General features: G+C 50.0%; 6 protein-coding genes across 6 annotated transcripts; 4 read left to right on the top strand and 2 right to left on the bottom strand.

Annotated features, from left to right (window-relative positions):
• Positions 1 to 1,783: 1,783 nt before the first annotated feature.
• BX661DRAFT_99934 (uncharacterized protein) lies at positions 1,784 to 3,306 on the bottom strand. The gene has a single exon (XM_051539658.1). The coding sequence runs from the start codon at positions 2,974 to 2,976 to the stop codon at positions 1,891 to 1,893; it is 1,086 nt and encodes a 361-aa protein (XP_051392121.1). The 5' UTR covers positions 2,977 to 3,306; the 3' UTR covers positions 1,784 to 1,890.
• A 1,583-nt stretch (positions 3,307 to 4,889) lies between these two features.
• On the top strand, positions 4,890 to 5,597 carry BX661DRAFT_126203 (P-loop containing nucleoside triphosphate hydrolase protein; the record flags this gene model as incomplete). The annotated part of the gene is made up of 1 exon (XM_051532463.1): positions 4,890 to 5,597. A coding segment is annotated over one exon (708 nt), but the record flags the coding sequence as incomplete, so codon positions are not given.
• Positions 5,598 to 6,163: 566 nt separating this feature from the next.
• BX661DRAFT_125517 (cytochrome oxidase assembly protein 1) lies at positions 6,164 to 6,529 on the top strand (the record flags this gene model as incomplete). Its single annotated transcript, XM_051532451.1, has 1 exon — positions 6,164 to 6,529. A coding segment is annotated over one exon (366 nt), but the record flags the coding sequence as incomplete, so codon positions are not given.
• A 385-nt stretch (positions 6,530 to 6,914) lies between these two features.
• Positions 6,915 to 7,876, bottom strand: BX661DRAFT_181381 (uncharacterized protein; the record flags this gene model as incomplete). Its single annotated transcript, XM_051535693.1, has 1 exon — positions 6,915 to 7,876. The coding sequence occupies exon 1, from the start codon at positions 7,121 to 7,123 to the stop codon at positions 6,917 to 6,919; it is 207 nt and encodes a 68-aa protein (XP_051392118.1). The 5' UTR covers positions 7,124 to 7,876.
• Positions 7,877 to 8,304: 428 nt separating this feature from the next.
• BX661DRAFT_204940 (uncharacterized protein) lies at positions 8,305 to 9,243 on the top strand. Its single transcript, XM_051538578.1, has 2 exons — positions 8,305 to 9,024; positions 9,125 to 9,243. The coding sequence occupies exons 1-2, from the start codon at positions 8,629 to 8,631 to the stop codon at positions 9,194 to 9,196; spliced, it is 468 nt and encodes a 155-aa protein (XP_051392117.1). The 5' UTR covers positions 8,305 to 8,628; the 3' UTR covers positions 9,197 to 9,243.
• Positions 9,244 to 9,473: 230 nt separating this feature from the next.
• On the top strand, positions 9,474 to 15,013 carry BX661DRAFT_181378 (uncharacterized protein). Its single transcript, XM_051535692.1, is given in 6 exon segments — positions 9,474 to 9,660; positions 9,699 to 9,930; positions 9,948 to 10,045; positions 10,112 to 10,265; positions 10,365 to 10,420; positions 10,632 to 15,013. 6 exon segments carry the CDS (start codon positions 9,622 to 9,624, stop codon positions 14,745 to 14,747), a joined length of 4,695 nt encoding a protein of 1,564 aa, XP_051392116.1. The 5' UTR covers positions 9,474 to 9,621; the 3' UTR covers positions 14,748 to 15,013.
• Positions 15,014 to 15,257: the final 244 nt, after the last annotated feature.

The raw sequence follows: 15,257 nt of genomic DNA, 5'->3' as shown, positions 1-15,257 counted from the left end.
GCTGCCGCTGCCGCTGGCGTCAGCTTCCTTGGATGCTGCAGCTTGGTCGGGTGATGCGGGCTGCTCGCCATCATCCTTGGCTCTTTTGCGTCCCGAGGCAAGCAGTGCTGGCGGCAGCTGCGACTGCAGGTCCAAGACAACCTCATAGAACATGCGCTCGTCTTCGTCTTCCCACAGCCCCCGCTGGTTCGGCTTGGTCGCACCAACAACCGTCGGCCCGTCGAAAACAATGCCCAGCTGGTTCTCACCGTCCGCACTCTCAGAAAAATCAGGTGGCGTAACGCCTAGCGGCTCGCACAGCATGGCGACACTCTCGCGCAGCTTATCAAATGACTTTGTGTTTTTCTCCATCTTCTCCTTCATCTCCGCGTGGACGACTCCCTTATTAAACAGCTTTTCCTCAGTGTTGCGCCGCATACGCAGCAGCGTCTTGTGCATCGTGTACAGGTGCGCAATGGCGCTGTCGAGGTAGTCGCCCAGCAGCGTGCGTATCTTCTTACATACATCTGCAGTCACAACAGGCTCGCGCCTGTCGCCCAGGTTGTCATTATCAAAAGGCACGGCGCAGACCGACGCGTCCAGGGCCTCGTCGCTGGCCAGTGCAAACTCAGCCCTGAATGATCGCGCAAACGCAACAGCAAGGAGGGTGCTCAGGTGGTGCTCCTTGTCGCTCAGCAGGAGGTTCTGCAGAACACCAACCATAACGCAGTACCCGGGCTGCTGCACAACTTCCTTCACCTTTCCAGCAAACTTGTTCGCGCTCCCAGCACCCGCGCTACTGCCGGCCGACAAAGGATGAGCAATCATAAAAGCCGCCACGCGGTCCAAACCATCGACACCGCTCGGAAGAGAGTCAACGCCCCATAGCAGCCCACTCAGGTACATCTCGGTGACCACGCGCAGGGTGATCTTCTGCCGCGCCAGCCGCACCTGCTCTTCCCGCTCGCGCATCTCGGGCGTCATTGCAACCAGTGCAGCCACGGCCGGTGGGGCCAGCGACTTTAGCAGCAGTGAGATCAGTGGCGCTGTGAACTGCACAGGGAACCGAGCGTGCAGCGCAGACATTATGTCCACGGCCGCCGCAATATCACCCGCCGCCTTGCACTTGAGCAGGCCCTCGGCTGCTGCAGGCACGATCTCGCTCACGTACTTTTCCAGCTTGAGCAGCTTGACCTCGCGCAGAAGCTGGCTCGCACTGTCCTGGCCCATGCTGGTCTTGCACTTTTTGATGAACCCTGTGTTCTTCTTCATGTTGCTGTCCAGTGCCTTGGCGTCGAGTCTGGGCAGGCGCCCGCACCACGAGTCAATGTTGCTGAGCTGGAGCTCTTGCAGACGCTCATGTCGCTTCAGTGTGCTTTCATCCATGCGTGCGAATATGCATGTGCGTGCTCGACGAGGCTCGAGTTGAAGAACAATAAAATTGAATCACGGCTGGATTCGGTCGATTTAAGAAAATGGAAAGATAAATAGTAGAAATGCCCCACCCAAAAGAATGACCCGTGTTGTTCTGGTAAATGTTAAAAAAAGTAAATAAACGCGCCAATTTAACTAAAATTTTGTCGAGAAATGAGTTGAGTTAGACAGATTTTGTGAATTCAGTTTTCTGAAGGAAAAGGAAGCTAGGCAAGCTGCGGGTCATTCGCAGTTGCCTTGAAAACCGAAAACCGAAACCGAAAGAAAAATTAAACTCACGCAACCAGCCACTGCAGTCAGCTCGGCTTCAGATCGAGCCGGTCTGTTCTGGTCCCAGCTTTCTATTTTGAGCAAGGATTGAATCGATTTTCTCGCATTGAAAACACCTAAATTTAGAAATAGTACTAAAATCTGCTAACACGGTTGTAATGGGAGCCGACTGGAAAACAATTTTATAAACAAGCCATTTTTATTTATTCACATCAAAAACATTTTGGTTTTGGCAGAGCCATCACGCATGCAGGTGGCCGATTTACTGCGCTGGACCAGCGACTGGTATTGGCGCTTGTACTGGAAGCGGCGGTACGTTCCCGCAGCATGAGCTATAATGCCAATGCCCAAAATCGTGCTGACCAAATACAATCCAGTCCGCGGTGCGGAAAGCACTGTGCCGATAACATTAATATTCGGGTCATAGTTCGGATCACCCTTGATAAACTTGACGGGCGGCAGCACAGTGGCCATTGTCGTGCTGCTCACCTGCAAGGAGGTAGACGCTTGGGGCTTGGACGGCGTCAAGGGAGTTGCTGTAGTACGGCTACTGCTGGAGCTTCTGGTTGGAGTCGTTTCAGGGACGTCATCAGACTTGGCCACATTGCTCTCATCCGCATCCGACTGCTGTGTTGCCAAGCCACTTGATGGCTGCTCATTGACACTGCTCAGAATTTTCCCCGCATCGATCTCCTTCAGATTCAGCCAGTCCCCAAATGCCTTCTTCGGGATCTGCGCCAGGTTGACATCCGTGTTGACAAAGTAGTCGATGCCTGATTTCAATTCAGCTCCCGGCTGATTATCGCTGAAATCGATGCTGTTAATCAGGAAAAGTTGGTTTGGTACTGCCAGTTTGTTTACCGTGTCCTCAAGGTTCATTTTGCCGCTCGAGCGCACCGTGTAGCGTAGGATGTTGAACTGCTCTTTGCCTGAAACGAGAATCCACGTAGAGTAGTCATAGTAGTTCAGCCCCCAGCCCTGGCTGATTTGCGTAATGTTTGCCCGCGCGCTTGCGTCGTAGCGTACCAGAAGTGACCAGTTATTCCCGCTGATGAATACCGGCTTCTTATGGGCTTGCAGACTGACACCAAAGGTCGCCGACTCGACGTCTATCCACGCAATCTTGTAGTCGAATATAAGCTCTGGATTCCATTTAGCGTCTATCTGCGCAGTTGTGCCCGAGATGAACATGCTGCAGATGATGCTGATTATCAAGAGGAGTAGCGGGGCCGAGCAAAGGCAGCGTGCCAGCCGCCAATTGTGTGTTCTGGATGCCATCGTCAGAATCCACATGTGATTCCAGTTGCTAAAAATACAGTACAATAAGTATGGAAATAGGGATACAAGAAAATATAAAGTGGAACCCAACAGGCGAAGGGAAGAGAAGAGAAAAGGTCGAGCAGCAAAAAGGCGAGCAGCCAGCCCCGCAGCTTGTCACGTCCACTAAAAAAACTAAAAGAAAAAGAACCCTGAAAGAAGGGAATGGCGTGAAAGACGACGACTACTGAGTGGCCTGATTGTCTGCGCAAAAGAACCAAATAAAAAAGAGCGAAAGTGAATAGGATGTGCTGGGATGGGATGGTATTGCAAGGTTATGAAAGGATCTCCCAAAGGGTTGAACGCGGCTGAAGCACAAAAAGCTTTGGATTTTATATGCAAGCGCAAAACTGCCTTTAATTAATCGTGCAGATGATTGTTAATGCTGTGTATATATCCTCCACCACACCACTCTGGCTAAGCTACTGGTTTATAATAGCCGATGCTGCTGTTGCTGCTGATGTTGAGGCCGAGTAGACTTGTAACTAAAAATGGAAAACAGAAACGGCTTTAATAAATTCAAACTCGTGAAAACGTAGAATATATGGCTGTGACTAAAAAAGTGAATTTGTAGGAAGGAAAATGCTTGAATCCAGCCAAGCGTAAGCCTTAAATAAAATTACACAATGAAAAATGGTTATTGAAAAGAGGTGAAAAAGTGACCCAAAGAAAATGAACAAGAAAAATAAAGCCCATCTGCCAAAGGAAACAAAAAGAATGGACGAACGAGCCCGGCTTTGAAAGTGGCCTTTGAGGATATCAGACCATTCTTAAAATATTTTTTTTTGTCGAACTACGAGAATGCAAAAAAAAATATGTTAACATGACCACACAATATTGAAAAGCCCACAGGCGCATGCTGTCATTTTTTTGATTGGAGATGCGTGATCCATAGGCAAAGTAACAAGCAAAAAATAGCGGGAAAAAATCAAAATTACAAGCTGCTTTCGCGCAGACTCGCAATACACTAAAAGAAAAAATGAGGCTACAGGCATCCTGTAAATCGACATCCTTCCCACAGATTGACTAGCAATCTAAAATGTGTAGAAACTAGTGCAATAGACCACTATGGTGACGATATTAATCGGCTCGCTGCTTCTTTTGAAGAGAAGCAGGGGCAGATGGATTCTTGCGCACACGCTTTGGTCTTGGGCTTGGGCTTGGGCTTGGGCAAAGTCTCAGGTGTCGCTGCAGACGCGGATTCAGCCAACTCTGACGATGCCTTTTTGCATGAAAAATGGGGTTTGAAAACCCCCACTTAAAAATCTGGACTTTCGCTATAAATGTCTGGAAATTCCAAATTCCATTTTCAATAATTTATTGCTTGCCCCATTTTTATGTTAACCAAACGGGTTTAATGTGTGGTGTACTGGTGGATTTGGCGCCGCTGATTACAATACGAAATATAATGCATTTTGCCAACAAGAAAACACTATTAAAGTCCAACGAGCTCATCGTGGCTCTATTCCCTAAGCCGCGGACGACTCGACTTGACCGTGAAAAGGTTTCCTCTGATCGATCACCGAAAAATATCGAAAGTGATCGGGGTTCTGTAACATTTACCTTGCTTTGTAAAATAATTTATAGCATTTTTGTTTTATTGTTTCTTGCACATTTCTAATTTGTACCGTTAAGCAAAATCCACAATGCACATTATGTTCTCGAGACTAGTGCCTGCCACAGCCTCCAGTGTCTGCCAGCGGCGACTGGTGCATGAGGCCGCATCGGCAGCGCCCGCATCCGCGCAGGCAGCCACGGCGCAGCGCCTCCCAGGCTCACGCCCACAAAGCACAGATGGCAGCAAGCCAAGGATCAGCCTGTCGGCAAGCAAGTTTAATACATCAGTCAAAACACTGCGCGAGGTGGTCAAGCACGGATTGTCTGAAGAGGTTTCAAACAGACAGCTGTTTGCGCGGTTGCAGGCCGATCCAAACACCATCGACAAACTGGACATGCTGGGGCTGGGCAGCGAGAAGCGCGGGCGATTTGAGCGCAAAAAGTGGTTTCGGTACGACGAGCCCGATGTCAAACTGCCTCACATTTCGTTCTTTGCCGGTGCCCAAGTGGCAGCATCGTTCCCAGCCGCGTCGCTGCCTGAGATTGGCTTTGTGGGCCGGTCTAACGTGGGCAAGTCGACGCTGATTAACCAGATATGTGGGTCCTCAGCAGCGCGGGTTTCTGACAAACCGGGTATGACGCAGCAGATCAACTTTTACACGGCAGACAACGACTTCCACCTGGTGGACATGCCCGGCTATGGCTTTGCGTTTGCCAAGGATGACGAGAGACAGGCGTGGCAGCCCCTGATTGAGTCGTACATTAGACAGCGCAAGTCGCTCCGGCGCGTCATGGTTCTGCTGGATGCCCGCCACGGAATCAAGTCCAACGACCGCGAGTTTATGGCACTGCTCGACCGCATGCGCGTGAAGTATCAGTTTATACTAACAAAGTGCGATCTTGTGCACCGCATTGATCTGGCCAAGCGGCACCTTTTGGTGTCCCAAGAAGCAGAAAAGTCTAGGAACTGCATTCCGCGCGTCATGATGGTCAGCGCTCGCCACGGCGCGGGCCTCAACAACCTGCGCAAGGAGATCCTGCACACATGCAGCCTAGGCCAGAAGTACTTGGAATTTCACAAGAAAAAGGAGACCATTGCGCTGACCGAGTACCTCGAGCAGGTCAAGATTTACAAGGATACGGCTCGGGCGAAAAAGCGCCGGCAGTGAGGACAAATCCGGGAGGAAACAGAAGGGCTGCAGACGCAAGCGGAATGAATATTTAATTTTCCTTGATTTTTCAACTGTACTCGATCAAAAATCAACATAATTTCAAGATTGCGGTTTGACTCGCATAAGCCAAAGTTAGCTGCTTTACAGTGGTTCCAAGTCGAATCCGTTTTTTGTTTTCCTTTCACATTCAATTCGCTTCAATTCACACATTATCGGCAATCATGAATTCGCTCTTTAAATCTCAACAGTTCGTGCGGGCCACACAGGCACTCAGCAGCAGGACGCAAGCGCTGACCAAGAGCACTGATACGCGCGCACTTCTTTTCTCCAGAAACTACAGCACACAGGGCACCACCACCACAGCCACAGCACAGTTACTCGAGAAGCCACAGCGGACATGGGAGTCGGCTAACTCGCAGAACCCGGCTTTTGCCGTCGAGCGTGAGCTACTGGGCCCTAAAAGCCGCAAGCGCGAGGTTGGCATATTCATTGCCGTAGCGGCTGTCACCTGGGGCCTGGGCACGGTCATTGCATTCAACTACCAGCGGATGACAAGTACGCCAGTGACAGCAGCCCTGTTTACAGCCCGGCATAATGAAGAGATCCGTCGTGAGCTGGGGTCGCAGCTGAACTTTAACTCGGCTTTCCCGTGGATCAGCGGCGATATCAGCCATTTGAAGGGGTTTGTTGAGGTCGAGTTTGATGTGGTTGGCGACAAGGGGGTTGTTGGACACCTGGTGCTCAAATCACGGCGGGTTGGCAAACAGAATGGCGAGTGGGAGACTGTTGAGTTTTATGTGGCCACTCCTGATGGTCGCAAGATTGACTGCCAGCAGTGATCAATGAAAAACGGGTTACATTTTATTTGGTTTTTGAGATTTCAAATGCAACACATGTGTGGTTATATTTTTTACATATTCAACATCATTGTTGTATTTTTTGTGTTCCAGAGCTCGTATCGGCACGAGTGCAAACATATGCGTGTAATTAAACCCAAAAGTATTGTTATATATTATTTGTGTAATTAAATGTCTTAAACATGCTAAATAACCTAGCATATACGCAAATAAAATTGTCTCGGCCGCATTGCTGATATGCTTGCGCTTGGCCGCCAAGAATAAGTGCGCGCGACGTAGTGCCATCTGTGGTGCTTTATCACCATGACTGTTGACTGGATTCGAGTTGCTTTAGATGACTCCTGTAAACAAAACCGGAGTTTGCATAATTATGGTCAGACGTAAGCGCAGATCACCCACACAAATCTGCGAGATGTCAATTCCATTCACCATTAGCTGACCTGCGCTGGCCTCCATAAGCCCAAACATGGCCAGCAGCAGTGTGCTCTTGCCAGCACCAATGCGGACATGTTCAAATGAACATATTCGTATGCACATTCCGCAATTATATACATGCAATTAATTTACTTTTGTACATGTCAATCGCCAATTTAATAAGTCTCGGCCTCAAAGTATTTTTGGCCTACTCCACGGGCACAACAACGCCGATCATCTGAGCAAATATCGGGGGATATTTCAGCGCATAAGCAAGTACACAGCGTTTTTGCAGCAAAGCTAAGCATTAATGGGTAATTATTTTGTGTGGGAGGAGTAATTTCGGGCAGTTCATAATTAATCTGGTGAATCTGGGCCCTCAGCAATTGCATCCTCTATGGGCGATGCTGTCACAATTGTGGCATGCCATTTTAGTGATGGAGGCTTTTAACAAGGCCCGAAATGCAGCTTCGACACGTCCCTACACGCTTCTAGGTTGAATGTCCGATTAGTAGCTGCCATTTTTGATCCACTATAGACAGCAATTAATACTATTGAATTTAAAGATTTGCGTTTATTTGTCAGACCAGCGACCCGGGGGCTGAGCATGTGGACCGCATGTGCATGCTTGCTATGCGCATTTATCTTTAGCTACACTATTGTTCCCCCTCCCCCCTTCAAACTGGCATGTCCTTTGCAAATCCGAACCACACCATTCCTATTTTTCAGTGCGCCTGGACATGGCCACGGGAAACTTAAAGCGGGCATTGCGGCTGTAGCATCAGTTGCTGCGCTTTTCGCATTGAAAAAAGACAGCAAATAAATAAAATCCACTTTTCCAAATTAAAAAATAACGAGAACGATGGTGCCATAAAACCAGTTTTGCTTATTAGGTTTGCTGCTCACAAGCAGTGCACACACATTTCAGTTTTTGCTTTTTTATTGTGCGTGCCAACCCTCTTTTGTTTGCTTTCGATGCCTTTGTAAAAAGAAATGCCTATTTTAATGGCAGCACAGCCTAAGAGCTGACATGTATGCTACATGCGAGTCTTTCCCATCACTCCGATCATTGTAAAAAGAAAACAGGCGTTTCCGTTTTTTATTTCCCCAGCCATAAAATAGATGTAGAGTGCAAAGCGTAAAACGTGGAACGTGGCCAACGATTTGTGAGAGCTGAAGAGACTGCGCCAATGGGATGCTTCTATAGAGAAGCTGGCCAAGATTAATATACCCCATTTATAATTTTATTATAAAAAGTCTTGCAACTCATTTTATTGCAATTGCCTCGGAAGCGCCAAAAAATACTTTAAACCAAACATGAAATTTTCTTATATTTGAACGACAACCGCTCATCATTTTTGTTTTTTTCCACAATATTCCACACTAATTATTTTTTATTTGATTTTTTCCACTTGCTTTTAACTTCTTTTATACTGCACACCGCTTACAAGTATCTGTCAACTGCTTACTGTTTTATTTTTTACTTTTTAGTATTTGCCTTTTGTTTCAAACGCACAACCCAGCTTTCGTACCAGCACACACTCACGCCCACGCACGACTCGCCAGTCTATCCAATACATACAAAACCCCCAACCAGCACTCTCTTTTCAATTATTTCTTTTACAATAATGACAGCAAACAGCATCCTGAATAACCGCACCAACTGGCCCGACATATTTGAGCGTGATGTATGCCCAATTCCTAAACCACACATGATCAGCATGAGCCTCTTATTAGCCAACGACAACGACACATTCACAAGCAGCCTGGTTGGCTCAAATACGCCCGCTGGCAAATACAATCGCCGCCGCGTTGCCAGCCACGCCACAGCATACTCCGGAACAAGTACAGTAGTCAACTGCCACCAGGGAATGGATGTGAAGAGCAGCGAATCCGAGGAGCATAACAGTGATGACTCGAAGAGCTTGACAGATAGCATATCCAGTGATTGCAAAGCCACGCTTGTGCACAACAACCGCCTGCACAAGAGTCGCAGCACGTCTATGACCAGACTGAGGAAAATGGTCAGTGTAATTTTTAAGCCAAAGTCCAGAAACCTAGTTGCATAATTTATAATGTTTTCTTAGTGATTTATGTTTATATTGTCTCAATATTTGTAAATAGTGTTTATTTGTTAACTTGCAAGCCAATGTCGCATATTGGCAATGTTACAACTGTTTGGCCCTGGGAGCTTAAATTTTAATACCAATTTTTATCTTTCGAATAGCAGAGGATAGAGAAATTATATGGTGCAATATCTAAAATTAAAGAAATATTCCATATTGCTTTTGACCTCATTCATGATGAACTGATGATAGACAGTTCGCTCGATCTTATTGGCTGTGGTCCGAAATGAATTAGTGGCTTGATCCATTTTTATCTCTTTCTGTGTCTGGAAAATTTTCATGTCAGCAGACTGAGTAAAGCTAAACGTCACAATCTTTTCTTGCTTTTTGCACTTTCTTTTATACTTTTTTAATTTTTCATTTAAAATTTACATTTTTAACACTTTTTTATATCTCGCGCAGTAGTTATATAGGGGGTTTGTAATTTACATTTTCATTTTATTTTCTTATTTGTAACTACTCTTTTAGAGTCAGGGTAATTTATACCAGTGAACTATGTCCGAGAGAACGGCGGACTATGACTTGCCTCCGACCGTGAGTGACAGCGGCAAAAACAACACCAACGCTACAAGCGGCCAAACCCGGCCACTACTGACGCGGGGAGTCCGGCAAACAAGTCTATGGCATCTCCAGTCAGGCAGTACGCATCTATCAACACGGTTCCCTCTCTCCAGGAGCACACTGCAGCGAGCAAAGCTGGCGCGATTGGTGCGACGGCGGCGCCAATCTCCAACCGCGCGTCGCTTGACGGGTCCGGGGCACTGGTACCTCTGAATGCCTCTAGCTTTAGTGCGCGAGGGTCAAGTGATTCGCAACTGCAGGCGTCAATTTAAGTGACAAGCATATCGACGCCGAAGCCAATTTGCCGTTTACGTACTCGGATGTGTTTTCGCCAGATGCCTGGAAGACACCAACGGCAGTGGCGACACAGCGAGGCATCCCCCCCAAATGGGATGCACAATGCCAGCTCAGCACTTGCCCAAAGCCACATGCCAGCGCGCTGTGTGCTGGCGGTATGTCATCTGAGAGCGAAGACAGCGACGACCTGGACGACGACAGCGACAGCGACACGGAGTCGTATGAGGGACTTGCTGTGGACGACATCAACGAGACCTATGACCACAGCCTGCCCGAATATGGTAAGTGTTTTGCAAAAAGCACTGGAATCTCTTTTTTGTCTTGTATTTCTACACCCATTCACTTATGCTTCTCAATTCCTTCATGCTTTTAAATTGTAGTTCCAAACCCGGATCCATTCACGCAGAGCATTTACTTGGAGGAGGAGGGCATAATGGTAAGTGCATTTTTAATATTGCTAACGTTTATTTTTGCTCTGCGTAGGGCCTGCGTTCAGTCGCATCGATTGTCCAGACTCTGGATGCTGCCGCTGCATGTGCATATTTCCGCAGACAAGACGAGCACGAAATTCATGCAATATGTATGCCTGTACTAACATATATTGCTTCACCTTTTTTAATTGCTTATCATCAAATAAAATGCCGTAGATAAGCGTGCGAGGAATGTCGTACAGTTCGATGGCTGTGTGGATGTACAGCATGGTGGGGATACTGACGCTGGGCATTAGCAATCTCCTTTGCCGGTGGATTCCGACGTGGAAGATCCGATGGACGATGCGTCCGGCGCATCTGGGCGAAGCAGAGTTTGTTGTTGTAGAGGACGAATTTGGCAGCATTGCGATCAAGGCCATCCAGCGGCGGTTCTACGGCGGCACGCTTGAGTCGATATTTGGTTCACTGACCAGGAAGGGCCCCCTGCATGAGCACAACGACGATGTGGTCAGTAACCTGTCCATGTTCTCTCACCGCTACTACCGCTTTGTGTACCACCCGTACTTGGAGAAGTTTTTGCCCAACGCCTGCTGGATGGACTCCAAGTGGACCAGGCTTCCAATGGGCATTCGCACGGGGCTGTCGCAAGACATCTGCGACCTGCGAAGCACGATTTTCGGCGACAACAACATCGAAATCGAGGAAAAGCCGACTGCCAAACTGCTCTTTGACGAGGTGCTTAATCCGTTCTACATGTTCCAGGTCGGCAGCGTCATCCTCTGGTGCTTTGACGACTACTACTACTATGCGGCATGCATCCTAATCATCTCCGTCTCGGGCATTGTCGAGACACTTTTTGAGACGCGGCGAAACACACGCAAAATCAAGGAGATGGCGCACTTCTCGTGCATTGTGCGCATTCTGCGTGACGGCACATGGCGTGATGGCAGCGCCGAGGAGCTACTGCCTGGCGATGTGTTTGAGGTAACTAGTGGCATGTACATTCTCCCGTGTGACGCTGTGCTCCTCGAGGGCGATTGCATTGTTAACGAGTCCATGCTGACAGGTGAAAGCGTGCCTGTGGCCAAGGTTCCGGTGGTGCCAGCGGTATTTGGCAAGATGAGACTGGCTAGCTCGACGTTTGGGTCTGAAATTGCCAAGCACGTGCTGTTTTCCGGCACTCGACTGGTGCGTGTGAAGAAGACGGGCCTTGGATTTGGCGGCATGCGCTGGCTCGAGTTGGACCATCAGCAGCAGCAGAAGCAGCCCATGACAGGGACCCCTGCCCGAGCGACCGCGATGGTTCTGCGTACGGGGTTCAATACGACCAAGGGCGCGCTCATCCGTTCGATTCTGTTCCCGCGGCCCAACAAGTTCAAGTTCTACGAAGACTCGTTCCGCTTTATCGGCATTCTGGCTGTAATTGCAGCGTTTGGCTTCTTGGCTAGCATTGGCAACTTTTTGCGCCTAGGACTGAGTGCACATATCATCACTGTGCGCGCGCTAGATCTGATCACAGTCGTTGTGCCTCCCGCGCTGCCAGCCACCATGTCAATTGGAGTGAGCTTTGCGCTGTCGCGCCTGCGCAAGCGGCATATATACTGCATCAGCCCAACGCGCATCAACGTGTGCGGCAAGATAAACGCAATGGTTTTTGACAAAACAGGAACGCTCAGCGAGCTTGATCTTGATGTGCTGGGCCTGCACCCCGCCGACCCCGACTCTAACCGATTTGGTGAGCTGCAAGAGGACCCACGCCTTCTGCCACTTGGCCCCGCGGCCGCGCCAAGCGCCCCAAGCTCGGCCTTCAGCAGCGCGAACAGCACGTATGCTTTGGGTCTGCGCGCGAGTTTGGGCGGGCTGGCATCCATCGACCGCAGCTTCTCAATGACCTCACCGGTTCGCAGACTGGCTGACCCGTCCAAGCTGAGCGTCATGCACGCGCTGGCTAGCTGTCATGCTGTCAAGCTCGTCGATGGTCAGTATGTGGGCGACCCCCTGGATGTAAAGATGCTTGAGTCCACCGGATGGGTACTTGAAGAGGAGGGTGATGATTTAGCTTTGGGTTCGATTATCGCGCTGCCCAACGCCGCTGGCCGTGGCGCTTCGATCCCGATCCCAGCTGTCGTGCGGCCGCCAAACGCTGACCGGTTTACGCTGGACGGTACTGGCGGGAGCAATGTGTATGAGCTGGGAATCATACGCGCGTTCGACTTTTCGGCCTCTTTGCGGAGACAGAGTGTGATTGCCAAGCGTCTGGGCGCACGCTACAACGAGGTTTATGTCAAGGGCGCGCCAGAGGCCATCCGCGAGCTATGCTACTCGGACACCATTCCGCGCGACTTTGACAGCGTTCTACTCGAGTATACGAACCATGGGTATCGCGTCATTGCGCTGGCCGGCAAGCCGCTCAAGATGTCGTGGCCCAAGCTGCAGCGCCTCAAGCGCGATGCTGTCGAGTCCGAGTTGATATTCCTGGGCTTTTTGATCTTTGAGAACAAACTCAAGCCGACCACCGCGCCTGTGATTCGCGAGCTCCGGGCTGCAAAAATCCGCCAGATAATGTGCACGGGCGACAACGTGCTGACTGCTATCAGCGTCGGCCGTGAGTGTGGAATGGTCCCCGAGGGCATGCGCGTGTTTATACCCCGCCTGATCCGCCGAAAGGAGGCAGAACCACCGGCCCCAGCCCCAGCAAACGGCGGTGCCAATGGCAGCGTCCAAGTTTCTGATTCAGAGTCAAGCGTTAGCGCTAGCGGCGGCAACGGTGAGGCAGACGTCCGCGCGATGGTTGTATGGGAGGATGCTGAAGACGAGCTGTGCGTGCTAGACCCGTACACGCTCGAGCCGCGCGCAGCCACGGCGCCGGTCAAGGATAAATTGGTCACGTCGGACATAGCTGAGACATCGGCAGAGATGCAGCGGCAACAGCAGCACTACTTCAACTGGCTGCACAACTACACCAACCCTGACGCCGAGCTGACATCCGGCGGCAACTATTGCGTGGCTGTCACTGGCGAGGTGTTCCGGTACATCATGGACACTGCGCCGGATACGACTGTCGGGCGCATTCTGATGCGCGGCGCTATCTATGCGCGGATGTCTCCGGACGAGAAGGGCGAGCTGGTTGAGAGGCTGCAGGCGATCGGGTACTGTGTAGGGTTCTGTGGTGATGGCGCCAACGACTGCGGCGCGCTGCGTGCGGCCGACGTGGGCTTGTCGCTGAGTGAGGCCGAGGCCAGTGTTGCGGCGCCGTTCACATCGCATTCGACCGACATTCAGTGCGTGCTGGAGGTCATTCGCGAGGGTCGGGCTGCGCTGGTAACCAGCTTCAGCTGCTTTAAGTACATGGCGCTGTACAGTATCATCCAGTTTACCTCGGTGAGCATGCTGTACGAGTTTGGCGGCGGGCTGGGCGACTCCCAATTCCTCTACATCGACCTCTTTATCATCGTACCGCTGGCCATCTTCATGGGCCGCACGCCCGCCTACCACAGCATTGTGCCCAAGCGGCCCACGGCCAACCTGATGAGCAAGAAAGTGTTGACCTCGCTGTTTGGCCAGATCGCCATAAATTCGACCATCCAGGCGATTGTCTTCCGCATGGTCAAGAACTCGGCAAACTACACGCCCCCTGTTCGCGAAGACCCCGGCGACCTGGATTCTCTTTTGATAAAAAGCTTTGAGAACACGGCGCTGTTCTTGATTTCGTCGTTCCAGTACATTCTGGTTGCCTGCGTCTTCAGCATAGGCCCGCCCTACCGCCAGTCTAATATGCGCAACACCGGCTTGTTTGCCGCCTGCGCGCTGCTTGTCGCCTTCACTGTGTACATGGTGATGTGGCCCAACGACTGGATAAACAATGTGTTTGAGCTGGTGAATATCAGCGAGAGCTTCCGCCGCACTGTGATCGTGTGCGCAATTATCAATTTTGGCCTGAGCTCAGCTGGCGAGCGCTGGCTGTTCCCATGGCTGGCCCCTACGGTCGCCAAGCTCGGGCGCATTATCAAGTACATATGCCATCGTCACGTCATGCGCCGCTTCCGCGGACAGTACACAAAGTTGCAGTCGTTTGAGAGTGATTCTGACAGCAGGGGCAGCCAGTCAAACAACGGCGCTGGCAGCTCTGCCGCCACATTCACCTTGGGTGAGGGCGATACTGCGGGTCTGGTTTCGTCACCTGTTACCCGCGATGCGCACCGCGGCAACTATAGCAGTGAGCTACTGGAGTCTGGGTGCGAACCTTTGTCATGGGAGGAGATTGCGCGCAAGTCAGAGTCCAAGCAGTACAAGCGCATTCTGTGCGACATGGGCATTCCCGCATGGTACTAGCAACATATACGTAGGCATGTACATTATTACACTGGTGTAAATGGACTTTGGAATTCCCAGACATTTATAACGAAATTCTGGATTTTTAAGCGGGAAGTTTTCAAAACCATTTTCCTCAGTTTTTTTAGCCTAAAATATTAGGAAGTCCAGATTTTTGAAAATGCGAAAAAGTATTTAATGTTTGCATCTGACTGGTTCTTTGGTTATGGGTTATGGGTTAAGGGTGACGCTTAACAGTGTAATTATATTTTGGTTTTGGTTTTGATAATATATATTATTGGAAATTATTTGAATTTACTGCATTAAATAATAATAAAATGCAGGCTACGGATCTGCCAGGTGCACTGGCATCGGCATCGGCACCGGCACCCATAGTAGAATCAGGTTTGCTATGGGTACACCAATTCTGGTGCCAGCGCGCGTAGCAGAACCAGTTCTGCTGTGGCAACTGTGGTGTAGAGCTCAAGTTGAAGTGACAGTGGCAAGGTGGAAGACAAGCGCAAATCAATA

This window comes from Kickxella alabastrina, assembly GCF_025024165.1.
Source record: "Kickxella alabastrina strain RSA 675 chromosome Unknown BX661scaffold_9, whole genome shotgun sequence".
NCBI classification, from domain to species: Eukaryota; Fungi; Kickxellomycota; class Kickxellomycetes; order Kickxellales; family Kickxellaceae; genus Kickxella; species Kickxella alabastrina.
Note: the sequence above shows the minus strand (reverse complement) of the source record. Positions and strands in the feature narration are given on the sequence as shown.

Excerpts from the sequence above, each read along its gene's own strand:
- BX661DRAFT_99934 (XM_051539658.1), bottom strand. The coding sequence starts at position 2,976 with ATGTGGATTCTGACGATGGCATCCAGAACACACAATTGGCGGCTGGCA.
- BX661DRAFT_204940 (XM_051538578.1), top strand. The coding sequence starts at position 8,629 with ATGACAGCAAACAGCATCCTGAATAACCGCACCAACTGGCCCGACATA. Across the intron at positions 9,025-9,124 it reads TGACCAGACTGAGGAAAATG|TGTTTATTTGTTAACTTGCA; the intron begins GTCAGTGTAATT and ends ATTTGTAAATAG.
- BX661DRAFT_181378 (XM_051535692.1), top strand. The coding sequence starts at position 9,622 with ATGTCCGAGAGAACGGCGGACTATGACTTGCCTCCGACC. Across the intron at positions 9,661-9,698 it reads ACTATGACTTGCCTCCGACC|CGGCCAAACCCGGCCACTAC; the intron begins GTGAGTGACAGC and ends CAACGCTACAAG. Across the intron at positions 10,046-10,111 it reads CCTGGAAGACACCAACGGCA|CCACATGCCAGCGCGCTGTG; the intron begins GTGGCGACACAG and ends ACTTGCCCAAAG.